We start from the raw sequence: 14,464 nt of genomic DNA, 5'->3' as shown, positions 1-14,464 counted from the left end.
AAGCAGTGGTATCAACGCAGAGTACTCAAAAAGTATTAGAGATATCATTTTAATTCTTTTTTTTTTACATAGATGTACATTTAAAGTTTTTTTTTTTAATTACTTCTTAAGCAGTGGTATCAACGCAGAGTACTGTTCTGGTCAATACATTGGGAGAGTCGAATTTAATTATTGCCAACATCGACGCAGACATGCTGGACAAAGTGGACCAAAACTTCCGATTTTCGACTCTCCCAATGTATTGACCAGAACGGAGACCACCTTCAAGATAAAAAAAAGACTTTAAATGTACCTCTATGTAAAAAAAAAGAATTAAAATGATATCTCTAATACTTTTTGTTTTATGATTTTTTAAAATAAGGAAGTTCCCGCGCCGCACCCTGTATATGCTTATGTTTTATTTCCAAAACAAATTAGATAAACACATTATCAACCTAAAGACTATTAAAATTTGGCTTATAGTATGTTAATATTTCAACTTAACATGGAAGCAAGAAGATATTAAAATAAAAATAAGCGTAAGAAAGAAAGAGCGTGAAAATAAAAAGGGATAAAAATGTAGTGTAAATCTTTATTGGAATGTACTATAATATTCTTACCTTGCATTATGGCTACTGGCTGCAGCGCTGCCGATATAATTAAATCATTTTTTTAATTGTAAAGTTTGAAGAAGAGTTAATAATGAGAAAAGAAAAATATATGGCCATATTATTTTAATTAGGGTAAGGCACATAATCTCATAAATAAGTTTACGAATTATAAGATGATTGTCATATAATTTGATTATTTAATTACAATCTTTTATGATTTGTACTAAGATATTTATGTATATACATATATGTATATAAAAGAAAACAAGAACTGAAAAACTATATATTTCTGTACAGAATTTGTATGTGCCTTATCCCCAATGACATAAATAAAATTAAGAAAATTTACAATAACATTTATATAATCTTGAGCAACATCATTATCAATTCTATATATAAAAAATCTATTTTTTGTATCTCTATTATATTTGTATACATAATTAATATAAACTATACGCATTGTATATAAATATCTATAATAATAATTATTCACATTCTTATATTTTCCAGAGATATTATTTTTAAATCAAAAATAAAAATAAAAAAGAATTAAATATATAGAGAAATATTCCTATATAGCCACAACAATAAAAATCAATTGAGCTAAAAATGTAATATATGCAAACGCAATTCCTTATTCTTGATAATGTGTGAAACTATTTCTTTAACATAAATTGTTAGCATTTCTTGATTTAACAATCAACTGTTTTTATGTAAATTTCAAATGACTTTAATTGTATTCAACTTTAGAGATAACACTGAGAGTAATATACTACTCGATTAAAAGTTTTTATGTATAAGCAAAACAAATAAAACAGGTCAAGTTGTGTTAGTTACAGATAAATAATATAAATTAATTAAGGTGAACATATTACGAAGACAAATATATGGAGAAGAGATTAGATTAGCACATACTTATGTATGATTTTAGCATAGTATTATACGAGAGTGTAAATTGAATAAAAATAACACTAGATAAATTATTTTGCTTGTCAAATTCTAGAGTAATATTTAATCTTAAAAGGAGGACGAGTTAAGAATGTTGCCATGGTCAAAGATCGCTAAGTGAGTTGATTTTAGCAAGACATGCATTGACTGTGAAAGTATATGCGCTGATATCTTGAATAAAAAAATAATGGCAAGCAAAAAATTTGACAATCACGTGTAGTACGTCTTTCTATCATATTTTGTAACAATTTTAAAGTCTCGATTTTTTTCTTTTTTTTTTTTTTTTGCATAAATTCTTACAAATTATCTTTATAATTATCTATAATCTTTAATAAGCATTAAGCATGTTCTATATTAATTTATCGCCTCGAGTCAGGAACTTTAACTTTAATTTTAACATGTGAATTTTTACTATATATCTCATTATTAAACGACTTTTCATATAGACTTTCCAAATTCTTCATTTCCAAATTTTATAAAAAACAAATATACTTTCTAAAAATGGATATATCTATTATATTTAATGAAATATAGAAATACATTATAGGATACGCAAAATATTGGAAACTTTTTGTAAAACTTTAGAATATGCAATACACGTGAATTCATATATTGCTAATATCTTTTCAACTAAAGCAGTCTTTTAATACATACACAAGTTCGCCTAAATACTATAACAACATTATACATAAAATCTCTTGCGATTTAGTGGCTATATTGAACTTAATATGAAATAAAAAAATATAGCAGCAAGCGCACACATAAGTGTAACAAAAATGACATGTAGGAACTAGATGTACCAACTTAAGTAAACTGAAAATTTCTGTGACTATTTTTATCTCTGAAAATAGTAGTTAAATCTATAAGATATAACACATAAAGAACATTGAACTGTTCAATGATTACTTACTTTGCAAAACCGATAAAATCTTCATGATTAGTGTTCATGTATGCGAGCTCGCAATCAACCAACAAAATCAACTGCTCTTTACACATTTGTTCGCGCTGCCTGACGTATGTTGTTATGATACGTTCTGTCTCTTCCCTTAGTCTAGGATAACGCGACATCTGTAATTTTACACAAACCCCGGTATATGAAAAATGTATAATTGATGATTTTCACCATTTAAATTTCATAATATAACATTGTTATTTTATCTTTTACTATCTTGTTACTAAGTTTTGACTTACCCTATCTGTGCAAATGCGTACAACATTGCTAAGTTCTTGCACAACTAAATCTACACATTTAAGACTTGGTTCTTTAAGTCTATTTATTTGCTTCTTGACTATTGCCTCAAAAGCCATATCTGGGGTGAATAATCCCACCCTGATACCTATCATAAAAAAAAATTGGAGTAATTTTATATTTGTCAAACTTGACATTTGAAAATTAGATAAAGCTAAAAGAATAAAACTTACCATGTATATTTCTGATGGCAAAAGCAATTTCTCTCCTTAATTCTTTCTCATCAAATTCCATTTTAACAATTTCGAACGGGAAACGCTCATGGAAAAGTCTATTAATTTTCGCGCCACCACTGAGCTCATTAGTATTAATTTGTGCTGAACCTGAGCCTTCTATAGTTCTCTCAAAGTCTGACTGAAGTTGCTGTATCATCCTTAAAAATAATTTTCTATTAATTTATATAATATAACCTGTTATAAAATAATATTAATTACATAGGTAGAGAGTCTCGATGTTATCTATCATTCATAAAACACATTTGAAATATTTGTTATTGTGTGTCACAATCTGTAAATTTGTAGTAAAAATATCATATATTTCCCAGAAAGATATGCATATCATATATTAAAAAAAGGATTTATGTTAGCAAGTTTATTTGTTAATCTTCTTGTAGCAGAATAATTTAATGCAGTATTTTTATGTGTTAATTATTAAACTAAGCATTTGCATAATTGACAGCCGCAGCTCTTTAACTAATTAAAATTTCATGCAAATGTGTAGTACACTATTCTTATTAAAGAAAACTAAAAGAGGAAACAAAGATACCTACATATACATTTGAATTGATCTGAAAAACAAAAGTCAAATGATCTAAAACTTCGAGACACTCCACCTACAATATAGAAAGTATAAGAAACAAAAAGATAAATAGAAATTATGGTTATATTTGCATAGTTGTTATTTTATCAAAAAATGAAATATAATGCACATATTGATTGAAAGAATTTTAATATTACATAAACATGTAGATCTATGTGTAATATATTCTGCTATAAGATATGTATCTATCATTTTTATAAACATATTTTATGAATGGAAGATGAATATTGAATAATTATAACTGTAAACCAGCATGTAAAATTCTTCACTTACTGTAACATAGCCTTCGTTTTGATTGCAGGATCATCAGGTCTGAAATGTTTATACTGCTCGACATCTTTCTCTAAAGTTAACAGCTGCTTTTGTAATCTGTCTCTTAGAGCTGGCAAGGTATCTCTGATATGGTTTGTTAACTGTTGATTCAAAACTCTCTGCAAATATGGCGTACCCAATCTGTCTGCTAGATGACGATAAGATGGATGACTAAAAAATAAAACAAAAATTATGTATTGTCAAAAAAAGCCATTCCTAAAAATTATTTTCATAACTGTTTGTGTACCTGAGGAAGAACTTTCGCTCAGCAGCTAAAGCATTTTTTATATCCTTCCGCCCTTCTATATCTTTTTGACTCCTATTGACTACACCAATGTAACCTCTTCTCAATGGTAATAATTTATTTTCCAAAATATCTCTTGCGTCGGTACCATCATCCATAAGATCCAATTTAGTAATGACACCAATTGTACGTACACCTTAAAGTATTACATTAAATTAATATTTTCAGTTCAAAAAGATATAATATTAACAACACTATTATATTGATTAAATACCTTGTGGATCCACCTCTTTAGCGAGTTTAAGAGCATCGCTGTTAGCCAAATCAGTGTTGGCCGGTGTAACTGCCAATATAAGACAATTTTCACGTTTGATAAACTGAAATATCATGCCTTTAATTTGGGCCTCTATATCTGCTGGCTGATCTCCAATTGGTACTTTTGTAAGTCCAGGTAAATCAATTAATGTTAAATTCAAGACTGTAAAAAGATAAAAATGTGCCATTACAAATAACAATTATTATTTTTTATTTAAAGTAGCTTCTTTTGTTACGCTTACCATTGGGTGAATATACTCTAAGATTAATTGGTATATTAGAGATGCCCTTATTACTTCCAGTCACCCTGTCTGTTTCAGCTTCAATTTCTCTTCGCACTTCATCAAAATCTACAAACTTCTTACCTTTGCAATGCAAAAACTCTGCATATTCTACATTAAGAAAAAAATCATTTAATTTAATTTTTATTCGTATTATGTAGTACAAAGAATAAATAAATAAAAATATTAAAAATAATATATTTCGTATCCTTTAACATATATAATATTTCTATTACATTGTTTGTTTGGAGATATGCTCAATTTATAGCTTATCATAATTTTAGGCTCAGGAAGTATGACACAGAAAATGTGATAATTTAACGACAAAGTTCAAAAGATAGGGTAATTTTTATGAATTCTACTTTGTGCAGCAAGATGACAAAATCAATAATTGTTTTTTATAGATTTATCTATAAAATATGATAAATATGTCACATACATATAGCGCAGTAAAAGTTTTTCAACGGTTTTTCAAGGGTTAAGCAAAAGATAACATATAAATGCATTAAGCATTACCTTGCTTAAAAGAAAAATATTTGTCACAAGTATATGAGTCAATAGGTTAACAAGATGATATTACGAGCTCATAAAAAGACTTTGCATTTTTTAAATTCTCTTTTATGATATTACATATCCTTAAAAGCAATCACACGCATGCACAAGATATTGCAAGGATATTGTCATACATATGTAAGATAAGTTTTGTATTTATTAAATATTAGAAGGCACAAGAGAAATGACATAATCAGTCTTATTTATTACGACTCACCAGTTGAACAGTTAATCAACTGCAAGATGAGTGGTCTCCTTGTCACAATGCCAGAACCTCTGGGCAAGAAGTCTCTGAGAAAGAAATATTCATTGTTATAATTAGTCATGATTAAAATTCATATTTTTTCATAAGAAAATATATATAACGTGCACTTAAGCACTCTGTTTGAAAACAATGATGAATTAGTCGCAATTAATTATTTCAAAGCGTAAAATAATATACAATATATATAAGCCTAAAATGTGAATAGTAATCATATATTTTATGATATTTTTAATCTCTCTAATAAAAATATATACACTTGTCTTGTTATCTATATTATTTCAGAAATTATTTGTAATATATATTCCCTCCTCCAATAAGTTTTTAATTTCTAGCTTCTTTATTATAAATTGATATTAACAAATTTATATCAGAATTCTTTATATATACAATATAATCTGACAATAACATATAACAAATTAATTTTGCATCATAAAAGTATCTCAAGAATTATTACAAAAATAATAATTATTATAATTTTTATATAGAAAATAAAAATATATTTTACTTTTGGCACAAATAACAGACTGATATTAAATATAGATATATAAAATAGAATCAAATATAACAAATAAAAATAATTTTATATCAAATTTAAAAAAAAATATTAATTCTTAAATTATTTAATTCTGGTTTTTTTAGTGTTTTTACTAAGATTCGTAGAACTAATAGGTTTTATGTGGATATATATATATTGTAACTGTAAATTTTTCGTTTAATCGGAACGTTAAAATGTGGAGGCAAGAGATTATAAGAGTGTAAAAAATCGTCTCGCCGGTTTTGCGCATGAACAGACGCTCTTCTAAAGTGCTCCAGTGACAAGAAGTCCATTTGACAGGTCGTCCTGTGGGCGTTTTAACGTCGCATATTCATGCTTATCCCGTTCGCGTTTCATCCATGCTTCGCAAAGAGAGAATGACGCACGAGGCGACAACTGTCAAACGGCCCTCTTCCTCGTCATCGTCGTCAAACTTTTAATATTAATAATCCACGATGTCAAAGGGTCGAAAAGTCCCGCGTGTTTCGCCACGCCTAGGACTTACGTATCGACGAAGACGTCGGTGCAAAAGGAATCGAAGCAAAAAAAAAAAAAAACCGTTTTTTGACCCGTTACACTCTTTTACATTCGAAATAGAACTAGATATATTTAAAATTTGGAGAAAAAAAAATAGCGGAGAAATGTGTAACTGTAAAGGAAAAACAGACTTGGAGAAGGGAGAAACACAACCGGTGGCAATGTTCATTGTTTGTATTCGATCATTTTTATCTACCAGGTGAAGAGATAAGCAGCGAGAGAGATGGTGCTCCGATCTCTATCCGATCGTCTGTACGAAAGAATTTTCTGCACACGTTTATCCCTATTGTAAGTTCGATCGAGCAAGAGTCTGCGAAGGGAGGAGGAAGCTTAGAAACTATGAGGAGGGGGAAGTATACGTTAAACTGTTAGCTTTTGCGATCGACTCACTTGCCGACGAAGTTCTCGAGCACGGAACTCTTGCCCGCGCTCTGGCCGCCCACCACTGCGATCTGCGGTAGATCGAGTTGCATATGCACGCCGAGCTGCGTGAACGCATCCTGCAGCTTGTTCACGATCGGGATCAATTGTTCCATACCCGTGTTGCCCGCCATCCTGTCGTCGAAGTCGCGTTATTACACTGCTCGGTCGTACACGCACGCTAGGGCGCTCCGACACACATATATACACACACACACACACGCGCGCGCGCGGACGTACTCTCTTTCCCTTTTATATCCACAGCTATGCGCGATACCGCTATGATCGCGGCACCACGATCTAGAGCTGATACTGCTGCCGCTGCTCCTCCGCCACTGCCTGCACACACGTACGACCGCCCTGAAAAGGGTGGCTGACGGAGGCGAGTAACCGTCCGTTACGGGCTCTAATCGTATACTAACCAAAATGGCCGATTTCCGCGAAGACAGCTCACAGCTCGCGCACGCTTACTCGCTCACTTCACTCGCATCTTCCCCGCGAGAGCGGCGGCGGGACGAATCGCGCCATCTCGCAACGGTCTCGCTCTAATGTAGGGAAGAATTTAAAGCTCGCTCGCAGAAACGAGCAGCGGCACCGTGCTAGTACCGTACTATTGTACGTACTGGCATTCCGCGTATAAATGAGAGATCGGAGCTGACTGACTCGCGGCGTCAGTGCCGAGAGAGAGAGAGAGAGAAAGGTTCAATCGATAATCGAAGCGTGCGCACAAGCCGTCACTGTCGTGACCTACTTTCGCGGCCGCGAGATAAAATCCATATCGTCCGTCGACGCTCTGACCTTTTTACTCCGCGTGTTTCACGTATATATATGTATTGTCCGCGCGCACGCGCGCGCGCGCGCGACGGAAATTCGACGAGCAACGTTCACTTCCGACGAAGTGGAGCGGACAATCGATGCCGCGATATCAGCTGATTTCCTCTACTATCTACTATTATACACGCGAACGAATGCCCATTGTTCATTTCGGAGCTACAGCTTCTTCTTATCTCTTCTTTTTTCTCTCTCTCTCTCTCTCTTCTTTTCTTCCTTTTGCGAATATATATGTCATCTGAATACATATACCCGTTCGTATAATTTCGTTTCGAGCAGTTGTATATATATCTTAACGCGATGCACGTAAAATGAACAGACCCATTATGCGACGAGCGAGCGCCCGCGTGATTTTGAAAATCACGCGGCGAAATTCTTGCCGTAACGAAAATGAAAATCAGATAATTTCCTCTCTTCTCATCTTTTGCTTCTTTCCGCGAGGCAGAAAGAGAGAAAATGGAATCGTCCCCGAAATGGTATCGATTGATTCATGCATATATACCCAGTCAGCCAGGTCTGTTCTAACAAATATTGCCAAGTGCTTGCTACAAATTATTGTCAGCAAAAAGGCTACAAATTTGGTACAAGAGTTGTTATTACCGATTAAGCTGGCAGATTGCAGGCAAGAATCAAGCAAAGCTTGCTGACATAACTACACAGCAAATTGGCGGCAGAAACCGAGCAAAGCTTGCTGACATGACTGACATCAGATTGTCGGCAAAAACTGAGCAGGATCTAGAGTGCGCAATCTGATGGCAAATTGGCAGCAAAAACCGAACAAAATCTGCAGCTTATTACAAAGTATTATAAAATAGTTCAGTCGCTTATCGCTATGCGGCGCGTTATTCATTATCTATACCCGTATTCAAATTCTTGTCATGAGTGTATATAAAGTCTACTAAATGCTAATAATATTATCATATATATATTTCTATCAGTTCAATTTTTGACATAATTCTTATACAGGAAATTCAGATATTGAATTGATTTTTGGCAAATCGGACAGATAATTGCTCGATTTTTACTTATTCAAACATTTCTGTCCAAAAAGACCTTTAATTTTATAAATTAAGTTATTTGAATTTACTTATATGTTTTAACATATTAATATATGATTTTATATAATGTCTAATTATCTAATGGTCATTTTATGACCAAAACTTATCATCATTTTGTTACTTAGGGTTAAGGCTTTAAATCTATTTAAATATATACTTTTATATGAATGGCCAAAAGCTGCAGAATTTGTTCGGTTTTTGCCGACAATCTGCTATCAAATTGTCTTGCGCAGATCTTGGTCGATTTTTGCCATCAATTTGACGTCAAATCATGTCAAGCTTTGCTCGGTTTTTGCCGTCAATTTGCTGTCAGGTTATGTCAACAAGCTTTGTCACCAAAACACAAGCTTAATGCGGACACAGATGGCACTGGATTTGTTACCAAGTTTTGAGCGAATTTGATGCCAATTTGGCAACAATTTGTAATCAAATTGCTTACTGGGAGCCTATATAGTCACATATTGCATGTACGTATTTTCTTCTTGTGTGTGTACAGTGTATGTACTTCTATATCGAAGAAGTTTGTTTTCTTTCTAGCAGTGTGTTGATCGGATCAGATTTTTCGCATGCGCGACAGTAATGGCAGTAATACAGTATGACATGATATGCGCGATTCAAAAGAATTGGCAATATAATCCGAGATGAAAAAGATTATGTGACGTTCCGTTAATGTTATGTTTGAATGTAGACAGCTATCGAACTATTTCAGAACCAACGCAGTCACGATGGATGAATATCTAGACGCGATGCGTCCGATTTGAAAAAGTTTCAATGATTTTTTTATCTGTGTTGATTTTGACCCACACGTCTAGGCTCAATCTAGGCCAATTTAAATACAAAGAAGTAGAAGAGGAGATTTCAATCAGAAAATGAAGACATATTCCAGACTCTGTCATATTCGCAATTATATATTCGCAACGTAAATGCAAGAGCGCATCTAAAAGGAACAAACCTTTAAGCACGTTTTCATATCGAGGCGAGCTTCAAATGCGTACCCGCTCGATTTTTTTAACCGTTGTGCGCTTCCACCTTCCACCTTCCACCATCTCCCTGTCCTGTACAGTGTTGTGAGACGGGCCGGGTTTTCTCGCGCATGCGCGGCCATGATAACCATTAGCAACGACGTATCAATCTGCAGTAATGACAAGATTATTGAATATTTTTTATTGTAACAGATATAAAAAATCAAAAAAGAAACCGATTAACTAACGATAGTCTCTTCAATTTGTATAGTTTGGTCTAGTTTTTAAGCTCAAAATATTAACTGTACTTATTTCGAAATTGATTCAAGACATCTAGAACTGCATAATGGATTAAATTTATATGGAGAAAAATGCAAATCTGATAGTCTTTAATATATTTTTGCTTATTTATTTTGCTTTTTTTCTTTACTCTTGCACATAATAATTTTTAAATACAGAATTTCAGATATGTAGAGCCAATATTTTTTAATGCATGCAATATAGATATATATACATATACAGGGTGGTCCTCGTAACGGTCGCCACGATTTTTAAGGCACTTACAATAATCTGACATAAAAAAGTTTCAAACAAAAGTTGTGTGGCTTTAAGGAAGCCATAAGATGGTGACAATGATTTGACCTTGGAAAATCATTTGAAGGTCATGTGAAGGTCAACTTTAAAATCTTAAACGGAAACCCCCATTTTTTATTTAGTATTCTTATAGCTGACATTGAGAGCTTTCAGAGAGAAAACACTATAACAAAGTATTTTTTATTAAGTACTTTTTCAGTTATTTTATATTTTAATCTGACATATTTTGATATAAAAAATAAAATATTTCGTAAAATATTCAGTTTTCGATAATTTTATCGTAATACTTCTATGTACAGAATAATAAGACAAATTAATTAGTGCCAAAAAAAACAAATAATTGTTTTAAAAAATACATTGTAAATAATTTTCTTAAAAACAATTTTTTTTATACTAATTGATTTGTCTCATTATTCTGTACATAGAATTATTACGGTAAGATTATCGAAAACTGAATATTTTACGAAATATTTTATTTTTTATATCAAAATATGTCAGATTAAAATATAAAATAACTCAAAAAGTACTTAATAAAAAAGTACTTTATTATAGTGTTTTGGAAAGCTCTCGACGTCAGATACAAGAATACTAAATAAAAAATGGGGGTTTCCATTTAAGATTTTAAAGTTGACCTTCACATGACCTTCAAATGATTTTCCAACGTCAAATCATTGCCACCATCTTATGGCCCCCTTGAAGCCACACAACTTTTGTTTGAAACTTTTTTATGTCAGATTATTGTAAGTGCCTTAAAAATCGTGGCGACCGTTACGAGGACCACCTTGTATATATATATATATATATATATATATATTTAAGGAAAAATGTGTAATATGCTGTGTGTATATGTATATACACACAGCATATTACACATTTTTCCTTAAATTACAAAAACTTTTGCAAAATTATGTACGGGTGGTCAATGGCACACCTTTTTATCCATATATATACTTCATTGATGCTACGTTCGCCGCGCATGCGCGAGAAAACCCGGCCCGTCTCACAACACTGGTCCTGTACGAGTTCCTGTAGCATTGGGCGCGTACAGACGACATATGTATATAGCTCTATGGGGGCGCGATCAGTATTTTCTTACAGTGCGAATCCAAAATGTCAGACGTCGATAAATGGATAGAGATCGCGAAAGAATGCAAATACTTGCCCGAGTATGACCTCAAGGTATAATAACACGCGCGTACCATGTCGATTTGTTTCCCCATGTGATTTAATTTAATCGTGCGATTAGGTTACTTGTCCTGTATCTCGTCCGTGTGTTCACCCAATCTTCCCCCAATGTTGATCATATTAATTTTTACAATTTTGCCGACAGAAACTCTGTGACATGGTATGCGATTTGTTGCTGGAGGAGTCCAACATTCAACCTGTGTCCACCCCGGTGACGGTGTGCGGCGATATCCATGGTCAGGTAATGGATGTACGACCTAACCTTAAGATTGGAGCATTCACTGTTCATCGCAATGTGTAGGATTGATTTTAGTTTAAATTCTAAGGGATTGCATTAAATTTGAAGCAGTATTCCCAACTAATATCTTTATTCTCTCATTTTTTTTACGATATATCTTCCGTCTGTATAATTCTGTACAGTGATGCGCACAGCTATGGCTCAATTATGTATCTCAGGTTGCTTACGTGTTGCTTGTATTGTTTGTTGCAGTTTTACGATTTAGAGGAATTGTTTCGCAATGGTGGCCCTGTACCAGATACGAATTACATATTCTTGGGAGATTTTGTCGATCGCGGCTACTACAGTTTAGAAACGTTTACTCGATTGCTTACACTTAAAGCTAAATGGTCAGATAGGATAACGCTACTTCGCGGTAATCACGAATCTAGACAAATCACGCATGTTTATGGATTTTATGGTAAGCGCAGTAATTTTTCTATTATTTTATGCTTATACTGAGAGCTTTGATTTTATTGCTTCTTTTATCATCTGTTATAGATGAATGCCAGAACAAGTATGGTAATGCTAATGCATGGAAGTACTGTTGTAGGGTATTTGACTTGCTCACAGTTGCTGCCGTAAGTATTATTACAAAAGATATTTTTCCAAAAATTTACAATTTCTTATACATTACTTAAATGAAATATTTTGTTTCAGTTAATTGATGAACAGGTTCTTTGTGTACATGGTGGATTATCTCCAGCGATAAGAACACTAGATCAAATTAGAACGATTGAAAGAAATCAAGAGATTCCACACAAAGGTATATAATGATAATTAAAATATATTATTTATATAAAATAATATTTGATATTCTATTATTGTAAAACTAATTTGTCTAATTATGTAATAATTAGACAAATTAGTTTTATAAAACAATATTGAATTTTTTTTATTTAATTAATGTATTATAGGTGCTTTCTGTGATTTGGTCTGGTCTGATCCAGAGGATGTAGAAACATGGACAGTAAGCCCGCGTGGTGCAGGTTGGTTGTTTGGCAGTAAAGTGACTTATATGTTCATGGAAGTAAACGATCTTAAACTCATCTGTAGGGCGCACCAACTAGTTCAAGAAGGTATGTTTTTTGTTCATAAATCTTCTAATGATATCTAACATTTCAATTTTTATTATATTTTCTTTGTACATCAAAAATATAAACGATATAATATATATTTCTTATATTTTTCAGGTTATAGATACATGTTTAATGACAAACTTGTCACAGTGTGGTCAGCTCCAAATTATTGTTACCGATGCGGTAATGTAGCTAGCATCATGCAGTTCACAACAGTGGATCAGAGAACACCCGTGCTGTTCCAGGCAGTGCCTGATTCCGAGAGAGTAATCCCACCTCTAACGCCCACACCGTATTTTTTGTGATCTAACTTAGTGGCTCATTTGTACAGATGCAGGAGAGAAGTGTCTGTGTCTAGACTGTACGGAATCACATGACTAAATTGATCGGACCCAGGCTGGTACTATGACGGAACGATAAAATATATCACAGACCGATTATACATATTACTCTAGAATTTTGATTCTCTTAAAAAGAAAAAAAGAACAAAGAATTGTTTGATACATTTTACGATCGAAATGCGATATTTAGAGGACTGTTGTGTGAATTGTCGTGCGATTACTCTTGTTCAGGGAATGTTCTTTAGATTTTTTAAGAACTTTATCAGGTTTTACATGTTATAAAGCTAACTTTTATATATATACATAGTATCTGCCATTGCATCAGCCTGATTTTTATAGTTCGAGGAAAAAGAAACAATATTTTGCACCGGAGCAAATGTGAACATTCTGTGGTCTAGACGCTTTTGCTGTCTACTGTGTATATCTAATAGAGCATTCATATCTCAGAGCAGCATCCTGGACTTTAATGTTTCAAAGACAAAGAGCTTTCAATAATTTATGAATGCAAATAATACAAATAGTCCAGTGTTGTGTGCAAAGAATTAAATAAAAAAAAAAGAAAAGAAAAGAAAATTCAAACATTCCGGCAAAGTACACTCTCTGAGTACAGTGAATGCTTCTTTGATTGCAATCATTGTGCGTAGAATTCAGGTTTATTAAAGCGTGAGCATATATAGTACTATTAAGGTCTTCCTGAACATATAAATGATCTGTTTCTGGTTTAGGTACTGTGTGTGCTGCGTGCAGTTCTTTTTTCTTCTAGACGCGCGATCAGTGTTCTTAGTAGCAGAATCGTAAATTCGGCTCTTTTTCGCCGAGATACAAATAGCATGTAGCGATAGAGCCAAAGTTTCCTGCCTAGGTAAGGAAAAAAGTCCGGATCAGTATATCATCGATGAAGATTTTTCTTATTGTTTTTATGCACATGACATTTTTTACGCTTAATTTTAAAAAATTCTGAATCAATATTGCCCGTAAAGTATCTCGAGATACATATTGATATTCTATATTGATATTCTTTTCAAAAATATATCCATTGTTTGTTAGTACTCTGCGTTGATACCACTGCT

General features: G+C 32.9%; 2 protein-coding genes across 11 annotated transcripts in view; one reads left to right on the top strand and one right to left on the bottom strand.

Moving 5' to 3' along the window:
- The window catches only part of Shi (dynamin-1 shibire), a 21,771-nt gene extending 13,928 nt beyond the window's left edge, over nucleotides 1-7,843 (bottom strand). For 3 of the 9 annotated variants that reach the window (XM_070315238.1, XM_070315239.1, XM_070315246.1), the window contains exons 1-10: nucleotides 7,038-7,842; nucleotides 5,528-5,601; nucleotides 4,720-4,869; nucleotides 4,437-4,640; nucleotides 4,166-4,358; nucleotides 3,880-4,089; nucleotides 2,961-3,175; nucleotides 2,730-2,875; nucleotides 2,449-2,606; nucleotides 600-626 (exon numbers count right to left, since the gene is read on the bottom strand). In XM_070315238.1, coding sequence (XP_070171339.1) covers nucleotides 600-626; nucleotides 2,449-2,606; nucleotides 2,730-2,875; nucleotides 2,961-3,175; nucleotides 3,880-4,089; nucleotides 4,166-4,358; nucleotides 4,437-4,640; nucleotides 4,720-4,869; nucleotides 5,528-5,601; nucleotides 7,038-7,201 — 1,541 coding nt within the window. In that variant the 5' untranslated portion in view covers nucleotides 7,202-7,842. Of the gene's footprint in view, nucleotides 1-599; nucleotides 627-2,448; nucleotides 2,607-2,729; nucleotides 2,876-2,960; nucleotides 3,176-3,879; nucleotides 4,090-4,165; nucleotides 4,359-4,436; nucleotides 4,641-4,719; nucleotides 4,870-5,527; nucleotides 5,602-7,037 lie in introns of all 9 variants that reach the window. The other 6 variants (XM_070315244.1, XM_070315245.1, XM_070315240.1 and 3 more) reach the window with 6 other exon arrangements.
- Nucleotides 7,844-11,539: 3,696 nt separating this feature from the next.
- Ppv (Protein phosphatase V) lies at nucleotides 11,540-14,433 on the top strand. Of its 2 annotated transcripts, none has more exons than XM_070315237.1 (7): nucleotides 11,540-11,691; nucleotides 11,843-11,938; nucleotides 12,188-12,395; nucleotides 12,476-12,555; nucleotides 12,635-12,740; nucleotides 12,892-13,053; nucleotides 13,168-14,433. In XM_070315237.1, exons 1-7 carry the CDS (start codon nucleotides 11,623-11,625, stop codon nucleotides 13,356-13,358), a joined length of 912 nt encoding a protein of 303 aa, XP_070171338.1. In that variant the 5' UTR covers nucleotides 11,540-11,622; the 3' UTR covers nucleotides 13,359-14,433. The 2 variants fall into 2 exon arrangements, with proteins under 2 accessions (XP_070171338.1, XP_070171337.1); XM_070315236.1 differs by having other exon boundaries at nucleotides 11,843-11,947.
- The last annotated feature ends 31 nt before the right edge of the window (nucleotides 14,434-14,464 follow it).

This window comes from Polyergus mexicanus, unplaced genomic scaffold, assembly GCF_030449975.1.
Source record: "Polyergus mexicanus isolate NDT 795.1 unplaced genomic scaffold, iyPolMexi1.0 SCAF_163, whole genome shotgun sequence".
NCBI lineage: Eukaryota > Metazoa > Arthropoda > Insecta > Hymenoptera > Formicidae > Polyergus > Polyergus mexicanus.
This window is presented reverse-complemented; position numbering and strand designations above follow the sequence as displayed.

Excerpts from the sequence above, each read along its gene's own strand:
- Ppv (XM_070315236.1), top strand. The coding sequence starts at position 11,623 with ATGTCAGACGTCGATAAATGGATAGAGATCGCGAAAGAATGCAAATAC. Across the intron at positions 12,556-12,634 it reads ACTTGCTCACAGTTGCTGCC|TTAATTGATGAACAGGTTCT; the intron begins GTAAGTATTATT and ends ATTTTGTTTCAG. Across the intron at positions 12,741-12,891 it reads TCAAGAGATTCCACACAAAG|GTGCTTTCTGTGATTTGGTC; the intron begins GTATATAATGAT and ends AATGTATTATAG.